The 25,032-nt window shown below is 40.1% G+C and overlaps 1 protein-coding gene across 3 annotated transcripts in view; it reads right to left on the reverse strand.

Moving 5' to 3' along the window:
- Nucleotides 1–25,032, reverse strand: part of LOC21403661 (lysophospholipid acyltransferase LPEAT2) — a 33,849-nt gene that overhangs the window by 4,876 nt on the left and 3,941 nt on the right. For 2 of the 3 annotated variants that reach the window (XM_024172463.1, XM_024172462.1), the window contains 3 exons: nt 24,868–24,963; nt 10,316–10,360; nt 9,326–9,396 (listed from right to left, as the gene is read on the reverse strand). In XM_024172463.1, coding sequence (XP_024028231.1) covers nt 9,326–9,396; nt 10,316–10,360; nt 24,868–24,963 — 212 coding nt within the window. The remainder of the gene's footprint in view (nt 1–9,325; nt 9,397–10,315; nt 10,361–24,867; nt 24,964–25,032) is intronic. The other variant, XM_024172464.1, reaches the window with a different exon arrangement.

Genomic DNA, 25,032 nt, shown 5'->3' on the forward strand with positions numbered 1-25,032 from the left:
GGAAGATTTGTTGAGTACCTTCATTGTTGAGACTAGAGGAAGGTTTAACAAGGATGAGACTAGACTTGACAACATTGAGACACATTGTAACAACATGAATGCAACCATGAAGTCCCTTGAGGTGCAAATCGGTCAACTAGCCAATGCGGTTAAGGGGCAATCATCCGGCAAGTTCCCAAGTGATACGGAGCCTAATCCCAAAGACCATTGCAAGACTATCACCTTGAGAAGTGGGAAAGAAGTTGAGGCTCCTAAGCCCCAAGAGGATAAAACCGAGGAAGAAGAGGTAGGATCGGAGCAACCGAAGGAGAGTGCAAGGCCTAAGTCGATCTCTTTTCCGGATAATTCTCCTCTCATCGCTCCTACCCTCCCGTATCCGCAAAGATTCAAAAAGAAGAAGTTGGATGCTCAATTTTCGAAGTTTTTAGAGATTTTCAAGAAGATCCATATCAACATCCCCTTTGCAGATGCACTTGAACAAATGCCTAATTATGTCAAGTTTATGAAGGATGTCATAGCAAAGAAGCGGAGGTTGGAAGATTATGAGACCGTCAAGCTAACGGAAGAGTGTAGCGCTATCCTTCAAAGGAAGTTGCCTCAAAAGTTGAAGGATCCTGCGAGTTTCACTATTCCGTGTACTATTGGAGATTCTCACTTCGAGAAGGCCTTGTGTGATCTTGGAGCTAGCATCAATCTTATGCCTCTGTCCGTCTTTCGAAAGCTCGGACTTGGGGAGGTCACACCAACTACCATATGTTTGCAAATGGCGGATAGGTCTCTCACTTATCCAAGGGGTGTCATAGAGGATGTGTTGGTGAAGGTGGATAAATTCTTTTTTCCCGCTGATTTTGTTGTGTTGGATATGGAAGAGGATCGAGAAATTCCCATCATCCTGGGAAGACCCTTTTTGGCTACCAGAAGAGCGTTGATCGATGTGCAAAGTGGTAATTTGACTTTAAGAGTGAATAATGAGAAAGTGAAGTTCAACATCCTTAACACAATGAGATTTCCGGAAGAGAAATCAACACGTCACCGGGTGGAAGTGGTAGAGTCGTGCATCAAGGAATTCTTTCAAGAAGTAACCCACAATGACCTTCTAGAACACAGCCTCACTACATCCTTGAACATGGCCGATTTTGGTGAAGATCGTTGTATTAAGGAAGAGGGTATCGTTGATAGTGTTCTAGCTCTTGAGGCTTTACCGTGTTAAGTGGGGGATAATGCTCAAGTGAAAATTTTAGAGAAGCTTGGTGAGTGCTTCGTCTCTCCAAGCTCATCGAAAGAAGGGTTAGTGCTGAAACAATTACCGGAACATCTTTGTTATGCCTTTTTGGGTGAGGATTCTTCTAAACCGATTATTATTTCGGCTTCTTTGAACAAGGAAGAAGAAGAGAAGCTCCTAGTTGTTTTGAAGAAACACGAGTCTGCCTTTGCTTGGTCTATTTCGGATATTAAGGGTATAAGTCCTACAATTTGCATGCACAAGATTCTCATGGAAGATGCTTACAAGCCATCTATTGAGCACCAAAGAAGATTGAATCCAGCCATGAAGGAGGTGGTGCGTGCTGAGGTGCTGAAGTTGTTGAATGATGGGATCATTTATGCCATTTCGGATAGCTCATGGGTCAGTCCGGTTCAAGTTGTGCCAAAGAAGGGTGGCAAAAATGAAAATAATGAGCTCATCCCTTCAAGAACAGTGACTGGATGGCGAGTTTGTATTGACTACTGGAAGTTGAACAAGGCCACTAGGAAGGATCATTTTACCCTTCTTTTCATTAATCAAATGTTGGACCGGTTGGCGGGGTACGACTATTATTGTTTTCTTGATGGATACTCGGGCTACAATCAAATTGCTATAGCCCCCGAAGACCAGGAGAAAACGACATTCACTTGTCCTTATGGTACTTTTGCTTTTCGGTGGATGCCCTTCGGTTTATGCAATGCACCCGCCACTTTTCAAATGTGCATGATGGCAATCTTCTCGGATATGGTAGAAGAGATTATGGAGATTTTCATGGATGATTTTTCAGTTTTCGGATCAACATTCAACCATTGCCTCCACAATCTTTCTCTCGTGTTGCAACGATGTGAGGAGAAGTATCTAGTTCTCAATTGGGAGAAGTGTCATTTCATGGTACAAGAAGGGATCGTTCTCGGACATAGAATTTCATTGCAGGGAATAGAGGTAGACAAGGCTAAGATAGCCGTGATTGAAAAGCTTCCGCCACCTATAAATGTGAAGGGAGTCCGGTGTTTCCTTGGTCATGCGGGATTCTATCGGAGGTTCATAAAAGATTTCTCTAAGGTCATCAAGCTATTGTGTAACCTCCTAGAGAAGGATGCGGTCTTCAACTTTGATGAGTCTTATTTGGAAGCCTTCAATGCTATTAAGGAGAAACTGGTTTCGGCTCCGGTTATGGTGGCACCCGATTGGAATGAGCCATTTGAGATTATGGGTGATGCTAGTGACTATGCCATTGGGGCAGTTCTTGGTCAAAGGAGAGACAAGATTTTTCGAGCCATTTACTATGCCAATAGGACATTGAATGAGGCCCAACTCAATTACACCACCACCGAGAAGGAGATGCTTGCGGTGGTATTTTCCTGTGATAAATTTCGGTCCTACATCATTGGGTCCAACGTGGTAGTTTTCACGGATCATGCAACAATTCGCTACTTGTTTGCTAAGAAAGATATCAAGCCTTGCTTGATTCGTTGGATTCTTTTGCTTCAAGAATTCGACATCGAGATACGAGACAAGAAAGGTTCAGAAAACGTGGTTGCAAATCATCTCTCCAGGCTAGAGCAATTGGAAGTGTACGAAACCCCCATTATTTAAGAAACATTCCCGGATGAACACTTGTTTGAGGCTGAAGTGAGGCTCCCTTGGTTCGCAGATTTCGTCAACTACCTTTCTTGTGAGGTATTACCACCGGACTTGAGTCCCTATCAAAAGAAGAAATTCCTTCATGATGTGCGATGTTATCTTTGGGATGATCCAATATTGTTCAAAAGATGCTCCGATCAAGTTATTCGGAAATGCATTCCTGAAGAGGAGATACATGATGTTCTTCATCATTGTCACTCGTCGCTCTATGGTGGACATTTTGGTGCAACAAGAACAACGGCGAAGATTCTTCAATCTGATTTTTATTGGCCAACCTTGTTTCAGGATTGTCATGAGTTTGTAAAGCGTTGTGACCGTTGTCAACGTGTGGGGAACATCTCTAGAATGCATGAAATGCCCTTAAGCAATATTATGGAAGTGGAAATATTTGATGTTTGGGGTATTGACTTCATGGGACCTTTCCCGCCTTCATATGGTCAGCTTTACATTCTCTTGGCGGTGGATTATGTCTCTAAGTGGGTGGAAGCTATTGCCACTCCAACAAATGAAGCCCGCGTGGTTGTGAAATTTCTGCATAAGAACATCTTCACAAGGTTCGATACCCCCCGAGACATCATAAGCGATGAAGGGACGCATTTTTGCAACAAGGTGTCCAATGCATTGTTGGCCAAGTATGGAGTAAGGCACAAGATCGCCCTAGCTTACCATCCACAAACCAATGGTCAAGCAGAAGTTTCTAACCGGGAGGTCAAGCTCATTTTGGAGAAGACAGTGAACACTAACCGTAAGGATTGCTCAACAAAGCCGGACGATGCTTTATGGGCGTATAGGACAGCTTTCAAAACACCAATCGGAATGTCACCTTATCGGTTGGTGTTCGGGAAGCCTTGCCATCTACCGGTGGAGCTTGAGCACAAAGCGTTTTGGGCCATCAAGAAGTTGAATTTTGACTTGAATGCTTCTGGTGAGCAGCGCCTACTCCAACTAAATGAACTTGAGGAATTTCGGAATGAGACCTATGACAATGCAAGGCTATACAAGGAGCGCACAAAGAAGTGGCACGATCAGAAAATCTTAAGGAAAGAATTCCTTCCGGGGCAAAAAGTATTGCTTTTCAATTCCCAGTTGAAACTCTTTCCGGGAAAATTGAAATCGAGATGGTCCGGACCCTTTGAAATCAAGCAAGTATTCCCCTTTGGTGCAGTTGAACTTCTAGGAGGTGATGGGCAAACTTTCCGCGTGAACGGGCAAAGGTTGAAGCATTACCATGGAGAAGAGCGAAAAGTTGTTAGCATCTCTCTTGCGGACCCAAATTGAGTGGAAGCATCACCACGTCTAGCTAGAGACGTTAAATCAAACGCTTCTTGGGAGGCAACCCAAGCCTTTTATTTATTTATTTATTTTATTTTTATTTTTATTTTTATTTTTTTTCCTTCATCTTTTCAATTGTCATCTTGAAGGAGTAGGGAGTTCAAGAGTAGGCGCGCGCCCGCACGATTCCAGACGCGCGGCCGTGCAGTTTGCTGAAAGTCCAAGAGCAGTCGCGCGCCCGCGCGATTCCAGACGCGCGCCCGTGCGACCGCGCTATGCTGGGTGCGACCGCGCTATGCTGAAAGTCCAGGAGCAGGCGCGCGCCCACGCAACTCCAGGCGCGCGCCCGCGCGTGCACGTGAAAAAAAAAAAAACATGAACAGAGGGGTTATTCTCTCCATTCCCCTACCTCATCTCTCCTTCTCCATCTCTTCCCCTCGTCTCTCACCCTCCCTCATCTCTCTCCAACCACCACCACCCCTCCCATCTTCCAACCACACCTTCGGACACCATTGTGCCACATTCGGCAGTTCTAAGGCTCCAACAAAATCCGACCAAGGTACGCATTTTTCTTGATGCAAGTTGGTAGCATTCTTGGGGAGTGTTGATGAAATTTGAGAATTAGGCTTATAAATTTCAGTTTATGCACCTTACATGTTCGATAAAAAGCCTAAGAGACTGTTGTGTGTGGGACTTGGTTTTTCAACGTGGGAAATCCCTGTTTGGGGTGTGCAGTAATTGGGAGTTGCTTGAACTTAAATTTTGGTTTGTTGTGGAGCATCACTTTAATTGCATTTGGGAACTAGTGGTTGGATTCATTTAGATAATAGTTGACAATCTGTGGTTGCACGCCAAGGGTTTGTAGAATTGTCTAAGTGAATCAACAGGGTGCCCGCCAAGTGTTCGATAATTTGCCAAGCCAACTACAACTGAACAATCATGCCTCAAAAGCGTGGGAAAGGAAAAGCATCGTCTTCTGGCTCATCTGGCCTCCGTCTTATTGATGGAAAATTTGTGAATGAGGCGGCAAAAGCCAAATTCTGGAAATTCATAGAGAAAAACAAGTCAATAAGAGTGGAGAGGGGTTTAAGGCCTCCAGAATTCGACAGAGGGCGACATTGCAAACAACATCGTACAACGAAACTGGCAAAACCTCACCGACATGCAAAACCCAGCAGTTGAAACAGTTGTGCGAGAATTCTATGCCAACGGGTACTGTCAACGAGACAACGATGAAGTTTGTGTGCAGGGAAAGATGGTATCCTTCGCCCCGGAAGTAATAAACAGGTACTACGACATAGGGACAGTTGAAGATGATGAATACGCTGCGTTCCTTACAGGAGGGGATTATGACCCCATTGTCAGAGAGATGTGTATTCCAGGTACCGAATGGGCCACAAAGGAAGATGACAGTGATGTGGCGCACTACTTTCCCGAAAATTGCCTGAACATTTACGCCAAGGCATGGAATAAATTCATTTGCGCCTCCATTATGCCCACCAACCACGAGCACCAAGTGTATACAAACCGAGCTACCTTGCTGTTTGCAATTTGCAAAGGCTGGAGCATCGATATTAGTGTGGTTATTCGGGATGATTTGGTGAAGTCCCTCGAGGTGAGAGCGACGGGTGCTCATACCCATCCATGTCTTATCACTGGGCTATGTCGAAATGCTGCTGTGCCAATTGATCTAACCGAGCCATTGAGACCATGTGGTGCGTTAATTGATAAATCTTCAATCGATAAATTTGTTAAATGGCCTGGGGGCATGCACATCGAATCAGGCTTGGGTTTTGAACTCTACGACAACAATGATGCACCCCGACCTCCCACCCTACTCTCGCAACTTCGCGTTTTGGGAGGAAGGAATCGGATTCAAGGAGTCTCAGCCCAACAAACAAGTGCTCTACAGGAGCGTGAACAGATACGTGAGGAGAACCGCCATCGCCAACCATCCCGCACCCGCACTCACCGCGAAGAAGCTGGCCCATCATCCGCACCAGATATGACCCATCACATTCCCTCTATCCAGGATGTTTATAGGATGACGGTCCAGCAAGGCAAAAATCTAACGGAACTGCAGGCCAAACTCAATCAACAGGACCACGTCATATATGAGGTCCTAGATCGAGTTAAGGATATGCAACACCGTGACATCATGAGAAGCCGTTATGAGCAGCAGTTCCATCATTATTTGGCTTCTCAAGGTCCTGCCAACTCATCCACCGCAATGCGCCCCGCCTATCCCGACTATCTCCTCCGACCCTACTACCCTCAACTACCACCACCAGAAACTCAAGAGGGGAGTGATGACAATGAGGGGGTGTAACTTCATCCCCGAGGTATATGTCCTTGTGCTTTTATTCGTTCCAACATTGAGGACAATATTGTACACAAGTTTGGGGGGATGAACATGTTAAAAAAAAAAAAAAAAAAAAAAAATTAATTTGCCTCGTATTTTTTTTGTTAGCCAAAGAATTCAATGATAGAATTGTGTTAAGAAGTGTCCTTAGGTCTTTGGAAATTTTTTTAGCATCGATTGTCTGTGTGCTTGACTCCCTTGTTGGTTGCAATTCTCTCTTGATTTCCTGCATCTTTTACCACGATAAACCTTGATCACCTAGTCTTTTGAGCATTTCGAGAATATTTATGTGACTTAGGAGGCTCTTGCATTTGAAAAAGGAGTTCTAGAACTCATCCTAGTGCTACTCGAGGCGAAATCCTAGGTTGGGGTGTTGTTGGAGAAATGATTTAGGCATTTTCTTGGATCGTTTGAGCCTTAAATAGCTAACCTATGGAAAACTTACCACTAGTCTCCCCTATTGAGCCTATGTGACCCCGTTTCTTTCATTACCCACATAAATTAACCTAGCCATTTTATGAATCTCCTTCACTTAACCTATCATTTATGGGCATGTTTGCATCATTGCATGAATTTGAAGATATAATTGTTGAGACAATCATTAAAAGTGTTGAGCATTTCATTTGTGGTTTGGGAATTAAAAAAAAAAGAGAAAGAAAGAAAGCAAAAAAACAAAAAAGAAGAAAATAAATTCTTATGAAATTCTTGTTTTTATGTTTCGAGTTTATTCATGAATAAAGTGTTGTGGGATTGATGATAAATAGAGAATTGAGTAAAGTGGGAGTTGTTGTGTGAGTTTCCAATCATTCATGCAAGATCCATGGGGTGCACTTCATGCCTAGGGTGATCCTAAGCCTAAAATTTCCCATCTCATCTACCGTACACCATAGCCTTGCATTACAACCCTTAAGAAGCCCTAATGATCCTCAATTTTACCTCAACCTACATTAGTGGAGAGTGGCACGAAAGATGAGCTTATGGAATTATCTAGAACTTTATGAGTGACCATTACATTACCGCCTAATTGCATAAATTTATCCGGGTGCTATCATTGATGAAGTGGTCTTGGTTGTGCACACACTCACATTGAGGGAATCTTGTTTGAATCGTTACTAGCATGGGAGCTGAAATTCTAGACAACTTTGGTGTTAGGCATTTCCTTCGAGCTTTGGTACTTTTAACCTTTGTGATAAATGTTCTTGGCTATCAATTCGAAAATTGGCTCATGCATAGTTTTTGATTCTCCTTTCTCGCTGTTTTCTTTCCTCTCTTTAACTTTGTTTTGTTTTGCTTGAGGACAAGCAATTGTTCAAGTTTAGGGGTATTTGATAAGTGAGTTTTAACTCATTTATTTAATATCCTAAAATTGAATAATTTGCAATATCTTCAAGTTTTTAGGGTGTTTTAATATGTTTGTGAGTGATTCAGGTAAACAAAGAAGAATTGGATTACTTGGAAGAAAAACGTCAAAAGGAGCCCGTTGCAGAGGCGTGCCCGTGCACCCACATCAGGGACTCCAGCACGCGCCCGTGCGCCCACATCAGGGAAACCAGTGCGCGCCCGCGCCCTGGCCCCTAGCGCGTCAAGTCGCGCACCCGCGCCCGCGCGCTAGGCGCGTTCCTCCAACTTCAGGCGCGCACCCGCGCGTTATTCCTCCAACCCAGGCGCACGGCCGCGCGGTCTGAGGGCTCTGGCGTGCTGAGGTGCCGTTTTCTAGGCATATAGAATTTGGCTGGGCCGAGTGGATGAGACGGAGAGCAGTGGAGAGTTTTGGGAGACAACATAGACAAAGGAAAAACCCTAGTTTTTGGGGCCAGCAGACAGAGAAGAAAAAAACCCTAGTTTTTGGAGAACCTGAGGAGGAAGCTCTTGGAGATTGGAAGCTGCACTACACTGAGTTTTATTTTTCTTCCTCTCCCTTTCTCTTGTTCTTAGACCTAGTATTTTCTCTATTTTTGCGGATTTATCATGTATTTTCATATTTGTTTAATCTTGAATATATTTGAGTTTACATTAATGGGTTGCTAGATTTTTATGCTAGGGGACTTGATGTAACCTTGCTACGATTATGCTATCAATATTTGATGCTATTTGATGTTTTTCATGCCCAAACATTTGTGCTCTTCTTTGCTTAATGCTTTAATAAATTGAAAGATTGATTAGAAGATTTAGATATGTGAATTTAGGCTTGAGAGAGTCACTTGCACATGTTGGGATTTGTTGAACACAGCCTAGTGAGTATTGGAATCAAGAGATGAATATGAGCTAGGTAATCACAAATGAATTAGAACTTAATGAATGCACAATTAACTTAATTAATAGGGATATTAATTAGGTGGTTTTGCATATATTTGACTCGGCACTCGAGAAATGGAGTTGGATTATTTTAGGAAATTCATGATTAATGTTTGGCTTGAGGGAAATCAATAGCATTAAAAATGATTAGAATAATTAGGCAAGGTGAAATCAAAGACCCTAGCTACCTTATCATTAGAGCCCCCTTCGATCCCAAAAGTTTCTTCCATTGTTTAATTTGCTCATCTAATTAGTTTAGCATTTTATTTTTGTTTTGATTGATCTCATTCTCATGATTGGACTTGTCTAGATAAAACTGGGTTATTCTAGTTGCGATACTTAGCTAGATTTTAGGAACACAATCCTCGTGGGACACGACACTCACTCACTACTTTATTACTTGTCGACCTCGTGCACTTGCGAGTAGAAAATAGGTGTTATTTTCGCACCGATCAAAAACTCATGCAACAAATTTTCGACTTATTTTCTATAAAACATTTCAATTATACCTGGGGTCTGGATCCATGGACAGAAACTTTTCCAGAAGTTCTACAGCTTCGAAGCTACTTATATGGTGTAGCTGTAAAACATACAGACAAATCTACATTATCTTCAAAGTCTAACAAAAACTCAAAGTATATACACAAGAAAGTTAAACAAATAAAAAGATTGGCCTTAGAATGCAATACCAAAGAATCCTAGAACTTGATACCAATAAATTTGAAGTATGTCTAAATAATAATGAGTGATTGTTCAAGAATCACATTGTCAGAATGTAATGACCAATGAGTGATATACAAAGGAACAGTCTAAATGGAAAAACTTATTGTTCTCCACAAAGCCAAGAACATTATACACAAAAGAAAACAAGAGACAAAACACGAGTTTAACTTCAATAAAAATACCGGAGAAATATACAGCCTAGATCCTGAAGGAACTATCCTCGTGAAAAGGAAAAAAAAATTGTCACCCTAAAATTATCCAGGCAAAAGCTCAGTTCCCAATCACCGTATCCTCATTGAAAGAATCCCGTGTTTTAGATTGTTAGTGTACTAAAAGTCGTAGGCCAACCAAATTTTCTTCTATCATATGGGCGCAGGCACATAGAAACAACAATCATGTTCAAATTAAACAACGACCACCTTTCTTTGCCATTTCACATAGAATTCTTCAACAGTATCATTTCACAGCAAAATACGCCAAACTTTCTTGTTTAAATTATTATCATAAGGTCTGGACAGAATAATTTTAGCAAGAAACAGAATGTGCAAATAAATACTGTAGCCAGAGTCCATGCACTAAGAAAAAGTATACACGCCAAGAGAATTAGGTAAATCCTTTTCAAGGATGCACACACACACACACACACACACACACATATAGCTCTGGTCTTGGACAACTAAAATATTGATATTAAATACTCACTAACAGACTTTAATTTATGCACGCACAATTCCAAATAAACCAAGCTACACAAATAAACTTATCCATGGACTCACCAATTCCATCCTAGCCATTTCAACCATGTACGCTGAGGGATCGGCCTGCAAAAATCATTATGGAGTAACATGTGAGGAAGGTTTCGTAGCTCCAATAATAATTGAAGCTTCAGATCAGATTAACAAGACAAGAAGCAAAAAAATCATGCAGCTACACAAGAGATCAATAAATGGAGGAAAAAAAATAGTTCTTTTTTTAATTAACTATGGGTGCGTCTATTGACACCCCATTTCCTACTTTTCACGCCTTATTTAATAGACTTTTTCGTACGGATACCCCCTAGACCGAACAAATAAGATGAGAAATAACTTTCATTACCCTCTATAAATGCTCGCATGTGCGTCACATGATCAGAATCATCAAAAAAGCAGGCGTCGTTTTCGTTTGGGGCTTAATTGCAAAGATTTAAAAGTTGAAGGGGTCAATTGTCAAGAAAAAAGAATAAGGACCAAGTTGCCAAATTTCAAAAGTTCAAAGGGTATCCGTACAAGAAAGCCTTTTTAATATTACTAAATTACCCATTAATAAAATTACTTTTAAGGACAATAGTTTTTTAATAAACTACTCATTACACACTCCACCATTAAAAAAAGAGAAATTAGCATAGATGGTCCATAAACTCTTTAGAAAGTGACACTTTGATCCCCATTCTTTTAACTTTAGCAAAATACCACCAAACTCTTTATTCAGGTGCAATTTACACCTTCCCGTTAAATTTTTAATAGAATACCTCATGTGCAAAGCATGTGATCTAATAAAATGGGGTATACTTATATTTTAATAAAAAAAAAGATAAAATTGAGAAACCCACAAAACGAAGAGGAAAAAAAATGTTCCAAAACCAGTAACTCTGTTTATATGAAAAAAAAGGAAAAAAAAAAGTCCCAAAACTTGTTCGAAAACATTCAAACCAGAAACATTAAAAAAAAAAAAATGCAAACTCGATAAAGAAAAATGGAATAAAGGAATTCAGCAAAATTTTCTACCAACACAGACTTATCCTCACGCTCAACAAATTTGGAGCAATCTGATAAGCATAAGCCTTTAATTAGGCAGGTTTTTGCTAGAAGAAATAGGGAAGTGTGATTGAAGGTGTTTGTTAGTCAGTTGAGTTGGCTAGGATGTTGTTCTCGAGGTTGAGTTAGTTACTTCTAGTTTTAAGTGGCTGCTGGTTAGTTAGGTGGTTAGTTACAGAGGGTAGGGGAAATAAATAGTAGTAGGAGAAAGAAGAGAGGTAGGAAAGAACTGGGAATATGTCTTGGAAAGTCTTGGTGAATATTCCAAGCAAGGGAGGATTGCAAGCCCTCAAAGCTCTGCTAAAGCTGTACTATATCAATTCATCAATAAGGAGCAATAAAGAATTACTCTTCTTTTCTTTCTGGCTTGTTCTTCTATACTATTTTGGAATAGAAATTGTCCAGGGTGGTTTAAGAATGTATGTTAAAAGTAGAAAAGGGGGTGATTTAGTTGTAGGGACTTTTTTGAAATTTTAAGAGGGATCTAACAAGTAGAATGGGAGTGGTTTAAAAATGTGAGTGTAAAAAGTAGAAAACGGGGTGTCAATAGACACACCCATTAACTATTCCTCAAAAGGGGAAAATGAACAAATTTCTTATTATTTTCATGCAACATGGAAATACGAAACCAGTTGTTATAATTTGAATTTGCGCTAGCCAAAACTTAACATGACAGTTAAACGGGATCAAAGTGACAATGAAGACTAAACACATCCAAAATCATTTGAGTCCAAACAATGAAAGTAGATGTAGTTGCGCTCATCTAGAGGACATGGATCTCATAGAACGGAGCTACCAAAAACAATAGAATGAACATCTTGAATCTTGATACACGAGTGACAAGGAAATAAGCCTTTGTGAATAATTTTTTTTTTTTTTTTTTCTGAAAAGAAACAAAAAGATTTATTAATAATAATTATAAAGGAAAACTGGAAGCAGGGAGGAAGAGTTATCCTCCACAAGACCAGTTCAGAAATACAAAACAATCAAAGCAACATCAGGCCAAGAACTGGAAATCTAGAACAGGACTATAAAAGGGAGCCCAACTCCTAAAATGATCCGAAAACAATGGCCTCCAGAATTCTTTATCCAGATATACCCACAACGAAACCCAGTACTTTCTTTTATCCCATAGAACAAACTCTTCTTCTTTATCCTCAAAAATCCTATTATTCCCTTCCAACCAAATACCCCAAAAAAATAGCTAAAATTGCAGCCCTCCATAATATCAACCCTCTTTGATTCAAGCTCGGCAGAAGAGAGAGAACTAACATATCACCACTGCTTCCTGGCGGGACCCAGTAAAACCCAAACTCTCTCAACAGAAAAGCCCAAATCTTCCGGGAAAAGGGCAATGAAGGAAAATATGGTCAGCTGTCTAACCAACTTCCCTACACAAGTAACACTAGCCCAGGGATTCAGATCAAAAAAAACACCAGCGCAGGGATAATGAAATAAAAGGGCTCCGTCGCTGCAGTAAATCATATGTATTTAGTTTGTTGCGAGCAACAAGCCAACGGAAAACTTGAACCTTCTTAGGGGCATGAATTTTCCAAATATTATCATCAAAATTGAACCGCGGAGATGAAGGGCCCGTTTGGTAACGTTTTTAAAATGATTTTGTTTTCAATATAAAAGTAAAAAATGAGATTGTTTTGAGAATCATTCTGAGACCGATTCTGAAATTGCGTTTGGTTGGTTTTTTAAGAGATTGTTTTGAGTATAATAAAAAAATGAAATCCAGTTTGATTATAATTATTAATTAATATATTATAACATTGTTGATAAGTACTAGAAAATGAAAACAAAAAAGGGAAAACAACTTTCAACCGTTTTCTAATTCCTTCAAAACATTCTCACTATTTTTTGTTTTCAAAACATTTACTAAACAAACATGGTTCGTAGATCGTTTTCATTTTCGTGCCTCAAAAGACGTGCAGAAATGTTTTCAAAAACAAGCAAAAATTAACTCCAAACGCACCCGAAATGTCACCTGTCAACGAGGAGAATAAAGATTTAACTGAAAAAACACCATTGTGATCAGGCACCCAATCCCTTCTATCTTGAATTGTATCATGCAGTCTAACCCTCTCCACTATAGCAATTACATCCGAAAACTCCCTCACTTCTCTATCCGTTAAATTCCTAGAAAATCCAACAAACCAACACTCCCATCTCGAATACCATGTTCCAAAACAAGATTAGCGGTTGGCTGATTTTGGACCGAGGAAATTCTGTATAAAGCGGGAAATCTTAAACACAAAGGTCCTCCTTCACTCCACGAATCCTCCCAAAATCGAATGATCTCACCCGACCCAATCTTCCATTTCACCCATGGGATAAAGCTATCAACCGCCAATTGGACTGAATTCTAAGGGCATCTGAATGCCACCCTCGATTTTGCCCCTAAATCCCAATCATTTGGAGCCAAACCATATTTCCCTACAATGACTGTACTCCATAGAGCATCTCTTTCCAGCGGAAATCTCAAAAGCCATTTGGCAAGCAAAGCCTCATTCCTCTCTTTTATGTTACCGATGCCCAGACCCCTTAGTGCTTTTGGTTTGCAAACCTACTCCCAAGCAACCTAATGAGTTTAGCTGTCCTCCGAGAAACGCTCCCAAAAGAAATCTCTCATAAGCTATTAAATTATCCCGGCAACATCAAAGGAGATTCTAAACACCAACATGTAGTAAATAGGCAGTGAAGCCAAAACAGACTGGATAAGAGTTAGTCTTCCCCTCTTGATAAAAATGCTTTCTTCCATCCATCCAACCTCTTTGCCACCCTAGTAATGACTGGATCCTAGAAAGCTATTTGCAATGGATCACCACCTAAGGGCAATCCCAAATATTTAACGGGCAATCCCAAATATTTAACAGGCCACGTTCCAACTGAACAACCAGCAATACTAGCCAGCCTAGACAGCTTGTTTTCCTCCAAATTTATCCCCAAAATAATGCTCTTATCCAAATAAACTTCCAACTGAACAACCAGCAATACTAGCCAGCCTAGACAACTTGTTTTCCTCCAATCTTATCCCCAAAATAATGTTCTTATCCAAATTAACTTTCAAACCTGAAATTAAGCAAAAAATCTCCAAATTAGATGATAGATTCGACAAACTTTCCTCCTCCGGAGAACTGAAAAATAAAGTGTCATCTCCCCACTCTAAATGGGTTGAAAAGAGAAGCTTCAACGGCCTTGTCTGGTAATCTACTCAACGTGTCGATCGCAAGAGTGAACAAATAAGGGGATAGCGGGTCTCCTTGCCGAGCCCTCTAGAAGCTAAGAATTTACCTCTCAGCATGCCATTAATCATCACTGAATAGGAAACTAACCCAATGCGGCCCGATATCCATCTTCTCCATTTTGTACCAAAGCCTTTTTTCTCCAAGACAAAATCTAAGAACTTCCATTCAACATGGTCACAGACTTTCTTAAAGTCGATTTTTACAGCCACGCCATCTTTTCTTGAGGCCCTGTAATTCTCCACCACCTCATTTGCCACCAATACTAAATCAAGAATCTGTCTCCCTGCCACAAATGCCTCATGTACTTCTGAAACTGTTTCTTCAAGAACATCCTTAAGAAGTTAAGCCTATTCGACAAAACCTAGAGATGATTTTGGGAATAAGACAAATGTACGTTTCGTTGGTGATGTTATTAATAATCCTTGGTTCCCAAAATTCTTTAAAGACTTTCAAGACGCCTTTTGCAAAGTGCCAGCATTCTTGAAAAAGGAAAGAGTAAACCCGTCCTGGCTCGGGGTCTTGTTACCATCACAGCTAACAACTGCTTTTTTGATCTCTTGCCTCTTCAAAAGGTTTTTCCAATGCCTCGACAGCCCGACTAGAAATTGGGTTCCATTCCAAGCCTTCTATGCCATTAAAATCTCCACCCAATGACATATAGGCCTCGTTCACTTCGCGGATTCGAGTTTTCAATTCGAGCTGAGATGTGACATTTTCTAAGAGCTTTTTACTGTAGCAGAAAAAGATAGATGTGACATTTTCTGAGAGCTTTTTACTGTAGAAACCTAAAACTGAAAACTCGAATCGGTGAAATGAACGAGGCCATAATCTCTTATAGAAGTCGATTATTATCTTCGTGCATTCCTCTTCATCTTCTAAAATTGTTCCTTCTTCAGTTTCCAATTTGGAGATAGTATTCCTTGTTCTCCTTGCGCTCAACAACCGATTGGAAAAGTTTAGTATTTGCATCTCCCTCCCTAGCCCACATGGACTTACATTTCAACTTTATTGTCCAATCTTCCTTTTCGATTAAACTGAAAACTCTCTGTTTTGACACCCACCTTTCCTCTTGCAAATCCGAAGACCACTCAGAGCTACCTTCCTTATCAATCTCCTCAACCTTTTTAAAAATTCTTCTCTTCTCCGTTTGAACAGCCCCTGCCTACTCAACACTCCATTTTTTCACCTTGTCCTTCATCAATTTCAGCTTCCTCATTACTCTTTAACCTTCCCAACATCTAACTCTTCCTCCTCCCACCAAATCTTCATCTATCTAATTAGCTCTTTATCTTCGAGCCATATATTGTCGAATTTGAAAGGAGAAGGCCCCATCTAGGTGGTTTTGTATGAAATAAAATAGGACAGATTATTTGAAACAGCCCAAACCGTAGCCTCTTCACGACCAAATGGGAAACGTTCCATCCAACCCTCAAAAAGTAAGAACCAGCCTAACCTACAACAAATGGGCATGTCTCTGAAATTAGACCAAGTGAACTTCGCATTGTGGAGGGGTGGGTCTAGTAAACTCAAATCTTTAATAAGCTCATCAAAAAGCTTCATACTCCTCGTCAAATTATTGTTGCCACTTTTCTCCGCTAAGAATCGAGTAACATTAAAATCTCCCCCACGCACCATCTTTGCCCACAAACTCCATAACCTTGCGAACTCATCCCAAAACAATCCTCTTTTACTGTAGTGATTAGGACCATACACGCCCGATAGCCACCAAAATTCCCCTTCCTCCTCAACCTTTATTGTGACTGAGAATTCTCCCCAAAAGAATAGGCGAACACAGGTAATGGAAGAAGGATGGTTTATTGCTCAATTATCAATGTATTACAGTACATTAGTTTAAATAGAAAAATACAAGGAGCTAAACTAGGAAACTAATAGCTGTACACTAACATTCTTTCATGATCCTTAGTCATTGACTATTCCTAATTACATTCCTATCACATCTCCTAGAATACGGTACTATTAAAGTAAATATCCTCTAATTCAACACTCCCCCTCAAGCTGGCTGGTGGATATCTTCCATAGCTAGCTTGCTTCTTAAATCTTCAAAGTGTCTCTTGTGCAATCCTTTGGTGAGGATGTCTGCAACTTGTTCTGTAGTAGATACATGTGGAATACAAATCATGCCACATTCGAGTTTCTCCTTGATAAAATGCTTGTCAACTTCTACATGCTTGGTCCTGTCATGGAGAACTGGATTGTGAGCAATTGAGATAGCTGCCTTATTGTCACAGTAGACTCTCATGGGAGAAGAAACCGTGACTTTCAAATCCTCAAGAAGTCTTCTTATCCACATAACTTCACAAATTCCATGGGCGAGTGCTATAAACTCAGCTTCTGCACTACTCCTTGCTACTACATTTTGTTTCTTGATGCGCCAAGTAACAAGATTACCTCCAACAAAGGTGCAATAGCCTAATGTAGATCGTCCTATCTATTGTACTTCCTGCCCAGTCAGCATCTGTGTAAGCTTCTACTTGCAAATGATCTCGTTTCTTGAACAACACTCCTCTACCTGGAGAGCCCTTTAAATACCTCAGAACTCTGTATACTGCATCAAAGTGTTCTTGTCCAGGAGAATGCATGAATTGACTTACCATACTGACTGCAAACGTTATATCTGGACATGCGTGAGATAAATAAATCAGTCTTCCTACCAATCTCTGATATCTTTCTCGATTAACTATATTCTCGGGTTTGGCAACTTCTAACTTCAAGTTGGCTTCAATTGGGGTGTCTGCAGCTTTACACCCGAGCAGACCTGTCTCATCAAGTAGATCAAGTACCTATTTTCGTTGACTCACGAAAATTCCTTCTCTTGACCTGGCAAATTCCATCCCGAAAAAGTATTTTAGAACTCTTACATCTTTAACTTCAAAGTCTTCAGCAAGTTTCTTCTTTAATATAGTCAATTCTTCTACGTCACCACCTGTCAGAATTATGTCATCCACATAAACTATCAACACTGCAATTTTCCCGTTCTCACTGTGTCTAACGAACATAGTATGATCTACCTGGCTTTGTCGATATCCATACCCCTTTACAGCTCTTCCAAAGCGTTCAAACCACGCCTTTGGAGACTGTTTTAAGCCATATAATGACTTTTTTAGTCTGCATACTTTGTTCTTAGCATGTTTTCCTTCAAATCCAGGTGGCAAGCTCATAAATACCTCTTCCTTCAAGTCTCTGTTTAAGAAGGCATTTTTAATGTCTAACTGATATAATGGCCAATTAGAATTAACAGCCACAGAGACAATAGGACTTGGATAGAATTGATCTTTGCTACAGGGGCAAACGTTTCCTGATAATCACTACCATGCGTTTGTGTAAATTATTTCGCCACAAGTCTTGCCTTGTACCTTTCCACACTACCATCAGCTTTACACTTAATAGTGAAAACCCATTTACACCCTACAATTTTCTTTCCTCGGGGCAAATCAACTACCTCCCAAGTTCCACTCTTTTTAAGAGCATACATCTCCTCCAACACTGATGATTTCCAATTCGAGTCATCCAATGCTTCCTGAATGTTCCTTGGAACAAACAAATGTGAACAAAGGCCCTATGTCTATGGGAAAGTTTTTTATGAGATAGATATTTGGTAATAGGATGTTGAGTACAGGTTCGGGTTCCCTTTCTAATGGCTATGGGAATATCAAGGTCTAACGGAACTTGGCTTGATGACTTTGTGTCATTAGAAATAATGGAAGTAATTGTAGGTAAGTTAGGATTCTGAGTACATTGGATAATCAGTGAATTATTGCTCGGGACATCTGATTGGCCTTGTGTGGAGACAACAGCTAGCTCTCTACTAGTTTTATGATTCTTTCTTCTAGAATAAACCTGAAGTTCAGAGTTCGGCTTTTGTGGAGCCATTAGTAGGATTTCTCCCCTTGTCGGAGAAACAGTAAGGCTTGGCATATTAGTACTGGGGGACTCTAGGTTTCCCAAATCCTGAACATCATTGCCTTGTTTAAAAGAATTAGTGGTAATTGGATTTGAAATAATAGTTTTAGGTAAGGAAATTTTGTTAGAAATCTCCCAAAAATTTTCTTCACTACTCTCTTTCTCCCTAAAGGAAATTTTTCTGAAAATAAGGATGATTTTCTACAAAGGAGACATCCATACTGATAAAAAAAAAATTGTAGTTGAATTAAAACATCTGTACCCTTTTTTATTCGGGCATAACCAACAAAAATACATTTTTCAGCTCGAGGGTCCAATTTAGACAGAAGTCTATTAGGTAAATGAACAAAAACAGTGCATCCAAATACTTTCAAAGGAAGATTGGAATGAATCCAAGTTTCAGGAAATAATTTTTTTAAAACTATCAAGAGGTATAGTGTAGTTAAGAACACGTGTTGGCATCCTGTTAATCAAATATGATGCTATTAAAACAGCTTCTCCCCACATATATTTGGGGACAATTCATTGAAAACGTGATAGCACGAGAAACCTCAAGTAAATGTTTATTTTTTCTTACAGCAATTCCATTTTATTGTGGAGTATCAACACAAGCGGATTGATAAAAAATTCGTTTTTCCTTTAAAAAATTCCCTAAAACCTCATTAAAGTATTCAATGCCATTATCAATATGAAGGATACCAATTTTTGTTTGAAATTGGTTTTCAATCATCATGTAAAAATCCGTAAACAATTTTTTAACCTCAGATTTTTCATGCATTAAATCTACCCAACACAAACAAGTGTGATCATCAATGAAAGTTACAAACTATTTTTTTTTCCAGAAACAGTGGTAACCCTAGAAGGACCCCAAACATCACTGTGAATTAAGTAAATTGGTTTTGATGGTTGATAAGGTTTGGGAGAATAAGTAGCCCGATGGCTTTTTGATAGAAAGCAACTTTCACAATAAAGAGATGAACAATCCAAACCTTTAAATAAAGTAGGAAATAATTTCTTAAGATAAGGGAAACTAGGATGCCCTAGTCTAAAATGTCATAACATTATTTGTTCTCTAACAGAGATAGAACTAATACTACTCAAGCCTTGAGCTTTTTTATTACTGAAGATATCATCTTCAAAATAGTAGAGACCATCTATCATCTTAGCACTGCCAATCGTCTTCCCCGAGTTCTGTTCCTGAAATTCACAGTGGGATTCAAAAAAGACAACATGATAGTTAGTCTTTGGACAACTTACTAACTGATAAAAGGTTACAAGCAAGTTTAGGGACATGAAGAACATACTTAAGGTCAATAATTTTTGAAAGTTTGATCAAACCTTTTCCTACAATAGGGGAATATGAACCATCGGCTATTTTAATTTTTTCAGAGCCGGAAAAAGGTAAATAAGTTTGGAATAGATAGGAAAAACTGGTCATATGGTCATAGGCCCCCAAATCAATGATCCATGGGGTAACAGGGGGATTTAAACGACAGGACAAGGCTTTTGGGTTGTTACCTGTTTGAGCAAGGGAAGCATTAGGAGTACCAGAAGAAGAATTGGATTCCAGCCGTTTTAGTAGATGATCCATCTGCTCTTTGTTAAAGGGGAACGCCTCGGCTTCATGGGCTGAGGGTGCACGGCTAGATCTGCCATCCTGTTTGCTCTTCCAATTTCCGCAATGGTCACACCAGAGACGAGGCTTCTCATCAAATTTCTTACCAAATATTTGCTTCGGCAGCAACCAAGGCAGAGGTCTCAACAGCACCATTTGATGATGATTTTTTTCCCAGCATGACCAACCTATGACTTTCTTCCCTACGAACCTCTGAGAAGACTTCTCCGATTGAGGGCAGAGCCTATCTTCCAATGATTCTCCCTCGAACTTCATCGAATTCGACATTGAGCTCGATGAGAAACTTGAAGAGACGATTGTCTTCGACAGTCTTCTTGTAATAGTTACAATCCTCCGGCGATTTCCATTCATAATAGCTGAATAGATCAAGATCTTGCCACAGGCGCTTCAAGGAGTTGAAGTACTTTGTAACGCTGTCATCTCCGTCCGAGTTTCAGCGTCAATTCAAAGACTTGGGACTGATTTCCCAGGTCTGAGTACATCTGGTTAACGTTGTCCCAAAGTTCTTTCACCGTGTGGTAACACATATAATTGGAATTGATGTCCTCCATTGAATTCATCAGCAAGTCATTACCATTGAGTTTTCTACATCCCAGGTCGAGTAAGACGGATCTTTGGTCTCTGGTTCTTTCTTTTCCCCGGTCAGGTAACCAATTTTGCCTCTGCTTCTAATATACATCCGCACGGATTGAGACTAGCGGAGGAAGTTTTCACCATTCAGCCGAATAGTGGTGATTTGGACATAGTGAATTTCAGAATTTTGGACTTGAGACTCAGGATTTTTGGTTTGACTAACAGAGGAAGTGGTGGATTCAGATGCAACCTCAGACATGGCGGCTAGGGTTTCTAAGGGTATCGGCAATGGCTCTGATACCAAATAGGCGAACACAGTTTAATGGAAGAATGATGGTATTGCTCACTTATCAATGTAGTACAGTACATTAGTTTAAATAGAATATAAAACAAGGAGCTAAACTAGGAAACTAATAGCTGTACACTAATATTCTTTCATGATTCTTAGTCATTGACTATTCCTAATTACATTCCTATCATATCTCCTAGAATCCGGTACTATTAAAGTAAATATCCTCTAATTCAACAAAAGCTTTCAAGTACGTTAATTCTTCCAACATCTCATACTACTAGAATTCCTCCTGATCGACCTACAGCCGACAACAAAACCCACTCCTTAAATCTAGCTTGCCAAATACTCCCCAAAAACTTCATGTCAACCTCATCCCTTTTGACCTCTTGAAGAATTAGGAATTTCCTCTAATATTCCACAACATTAGCTTTATCGTGACTGAGAATTCTCCCAAGAATTAGGAATTTCCAGAGCTTCCTTGCACACAACCTCCCTAACTCCCCTTCCTTTTAATGAGGAATTTCCTCCTCTAATATTCCACGACATCAACTTCATTGATAAACTTTTGCTGCCCCAATAACGTTTTCATCAAATTGAACATTAAATTCCAAATTCTTAAGTTCCCTCTCTTGGCCCTTTCTTCTAATTGTCTTCATAGTACCTTCAACATTATCATGCATTCCCAACTTTGAGCCCATCAATTAGAGTCAAATTTCGAAGCGCGGACCTAATTTTGCTCCAATCACTTTTTTTTACCCCCAATCATCACTGTGCCGCACTGACTCAATTTTACAAGCTGCTTATTATCTTCCTTCGAACATGGATCAGCCCTCCTCAACTCCTCTGCCAACAACCTTCTTCTCAATGAATCGCCGTATTCTCCCCCATGTCATGTGGAGCCAGAGATGCCAATGGAGATACAATCAGCACATTTGGGCTTAGAGCCTGCTCCTCGCAAAACTCGAGAAGATTGTTTCCCTCTCTATTCTCAACAGCCAATTCCTCTCGATTTTCTAGTGCAGAAAGAAATCTCAGATCCTCGAGTCCCACAAATCCTTCCCGATCATCCAAACCCTTGTTCTCCTCTGTCGAGCAGAATGAAGAAACTGAGTGCGTATTAATTCCTCCCTTTGATTCACTCCTGTCCTTCTAGTATGTACTCTGGTTCTCTATTAGGCCCATAACCGATTAGAACTTCTTTGCCTTTTTTGTTTTTTTCTCAATCTTCGGTAAACAAATGGGTATGGCTTGATTCTACAATTCTCCAGGCTCTCCATCACTAGAATAATGTAGAACGGGCTTTTTTGGATTTTTCTTCTAAAACTCATCCTCCCACTTTTTGATTTTAGCCCAAACAAAATCAGCCTTATTTTTGGGCCTCCACCAATTGCCCTTCTTAATTATTGGTCCCTTTGTCGGTTCTAAATTTGCCTTACTAGGGCCCACTTTAGAGTCATCCAATTCCAGATTACCATCTCCCAGCCCAGTTGTTTTGGGCCTAAAATAGAATTAGGCTTGATCACTTTTTGTAAACTGAGGGCCCGTTCGGTTTGCTAATTCGAGTTTTTAATTCGAGTTGAAATGTAATGTTGTGTGAGAGCTTTTTATTGTAGCAAAAAAGTTAGATGTAACTATTTTTGAGAGCTTTTTACTGTAGCAAAACTCGAATTCTAAACTCGAATCTGCGAAAAGAACGGGGCCTGAATCCCTTCAAGACTATCAACTTCCCCCAATATCTCGAAATAATTGCAGAGAATTAATTCCCTCTTTTTAGGCGGTAGGTGTAACTGCTTGGCTTCAGAAACGAGAAATGTCGCTTCCACTTTTGATTCTCTCTCATCTCACAAATCTCTTGAAAGTGGTGGCTGCAATGGATAAGAAGCCACGTGGGTCGAGTTCACAAGAGCGCGTGAAACCTCCCCGTCAATATGCTTGACACGTGGAACCCATGTCGACGACGATCCAGTTTGGAATGGCCTCCCGACTTTTCAATTCCATCCCTACTGCCACTGTCTTCTCCGTCGAGCCAAGGATTCTTGAGTGCCGAAGCTTACGCCATATTCCAACCTGTTCTTATTTCCTCGCCGAGAATTCTACCACAATGAACGAGTCTAATTCCGAATTTTTCATCCCCACATTCTCTAGAGGTTCCTCTCGCTTGCTTGTTGAAACCTTCAACAATTCTGAACAGCAAGCCCCTTGTTCTTTGATGGAATGATATTGATTGTTCTCCAAGTTAAATAAACCCAGATGGATCCTCTCGCCTTGGCATGATACCTTCCTTAAGACCTCTAACCTTAATTTTTGCAAGCAGTAGGAACGATTGGTCCACTATGTCTTTGGCGATCTCCAGTAGTCCTCCACAAGCTTCGCCTATGATCTTGAAAGCATGAGCATTCCACAGATTCAAAGGCAATCCTTCAATCCTAATCCAACTATTCCTTGCCTCAATCTTGACATGCTCCCAAGGAGAAAATATTGACCATGGCTCCATTCTTGCTATTGTGTTTCTTCAACAAAATAGAGTTTTTTCATTCAACAACAAACTTCTCTTTGCTGCATCCCGGCACCAAACAACAGTTCTATCTACTGCCATAGGAACCACCTCCACCAATCGCGACAGCCTGCTATCGATTAAGTCCTTAATCACCTTCTAATCAGCATCCACACTTCTCCTTATAACTATCACTGTCGTTTTCCAGGATTTTACCACTTCTACCTTCTTTCCTTCGAAGGGGCATCCCTTACTCAATCTTACTCCCGCCATTTGAACTTTTTGATGACTACTCTTGTTGAAGAAACTCTGAAGACGGCCTTTGAACTTCTCCCACCCTTGAAAAGCATACTCCCCCTGGAATAACTATATTTCTTATTCCTCCATTCCTTCGAGATCTTCATGAAGTTCCCACCTCTACTCCTGTTGCATTCCAATTCAACCTATAGCTTGACCATCTGTAAAATCTTCTGAAACCTACCTCCTTACCCTTGATTAATGCTTCATTGCATGCCGCACATCCCAAGTCCACCTGTATTGAAAAACTCTGCACTCTGTTCCTTTCAGTGATCTCAATCTCACTCCATGAGTTATCTAATCTAAAAATGAAAACTTTATGCTTGGTTCTAAAATCCTGATGAAAGTGTTTGTACGTCATTTTGTTAAGATATAAACATCGATAAAAAGGCTAGACTTAAACCGTTAAAATTCTAGAGAGGAGTTTCCCTCTCTAACCTTCCATTGGTTCAGTGATTGCATTAGTAAAATGCTAGCGTTCTACCTTAAGAAATCCTGAAAAATGAAGTCTACATTCTTAGTGGTCCCTAAAATCGCCTCAGTATAATCTACACTGATCTTTGACTACAGATTGAGGCCGCCTTTATGAATAATATCTTATCTTTGTCTTTCTGGTTTCAACTTTGTTAACAGTACGGGAGTCTGGCTTCTAACCGTACCAATCAGGATATGCACTTTAATCACAGTTCGATATTTATTTCCAATTTAGGATTTGTTTCCTAGATGATCTTATGGTCATACTGCAGGTCAACGCACAAAAATTCACAGTTACGGAATCCAAAACCAGAAAGAGCCTATGATGGATTAACGAGAAAGAGCCGGATAATTTATTATTCTTAAACAAAAAGTATACAAGTTTTGGGAGTGGAGTATTTTAAAGGGGAGAGCGGGGTGGGGACAGTGGTAGAAAGATCTCCAACTATAGAACAATTAGAAAGCCACTTTCGCAAGGGTGGTAAATAAGTAGGGTTCATTATGGTTTGGTTCATTATAATTGACCAGACATTCAAAGTTGCTAAATGCTTACAACAAAAGATTAGTGCCATAAACACGCCAAGAACCAAATACCTGGTTGGACTCGGCTGCCTTCATTAGAAGCATTAAATCCCCAAAGGAATAAGATGTATGTACAACATTTAATGCAGTTGCAATAACCTGGCCAGTCTGCATAACATACGAGTAGGTATTATTGTCTTCTTTTTTTTTTTTTTTTTTTTTTTTAAAAAAAAAAAA

Source organism: Morus notabilis, unplaced genomic scaffold (genome assembly GCF_000414095.1).
Source record: "Morus notabilis unplaced genomic scaffold, ASM41409v2 Scaffold271, whole genome shotgun sequence".
In the NCBI taxonomy this organism is placed as follows: domain Eukaryota; kingdom Viridiplantae; phylum Streptophyta; class Magnoliopsida; order Rosales; family Moraceae; genus Morus; species Morus notabilis.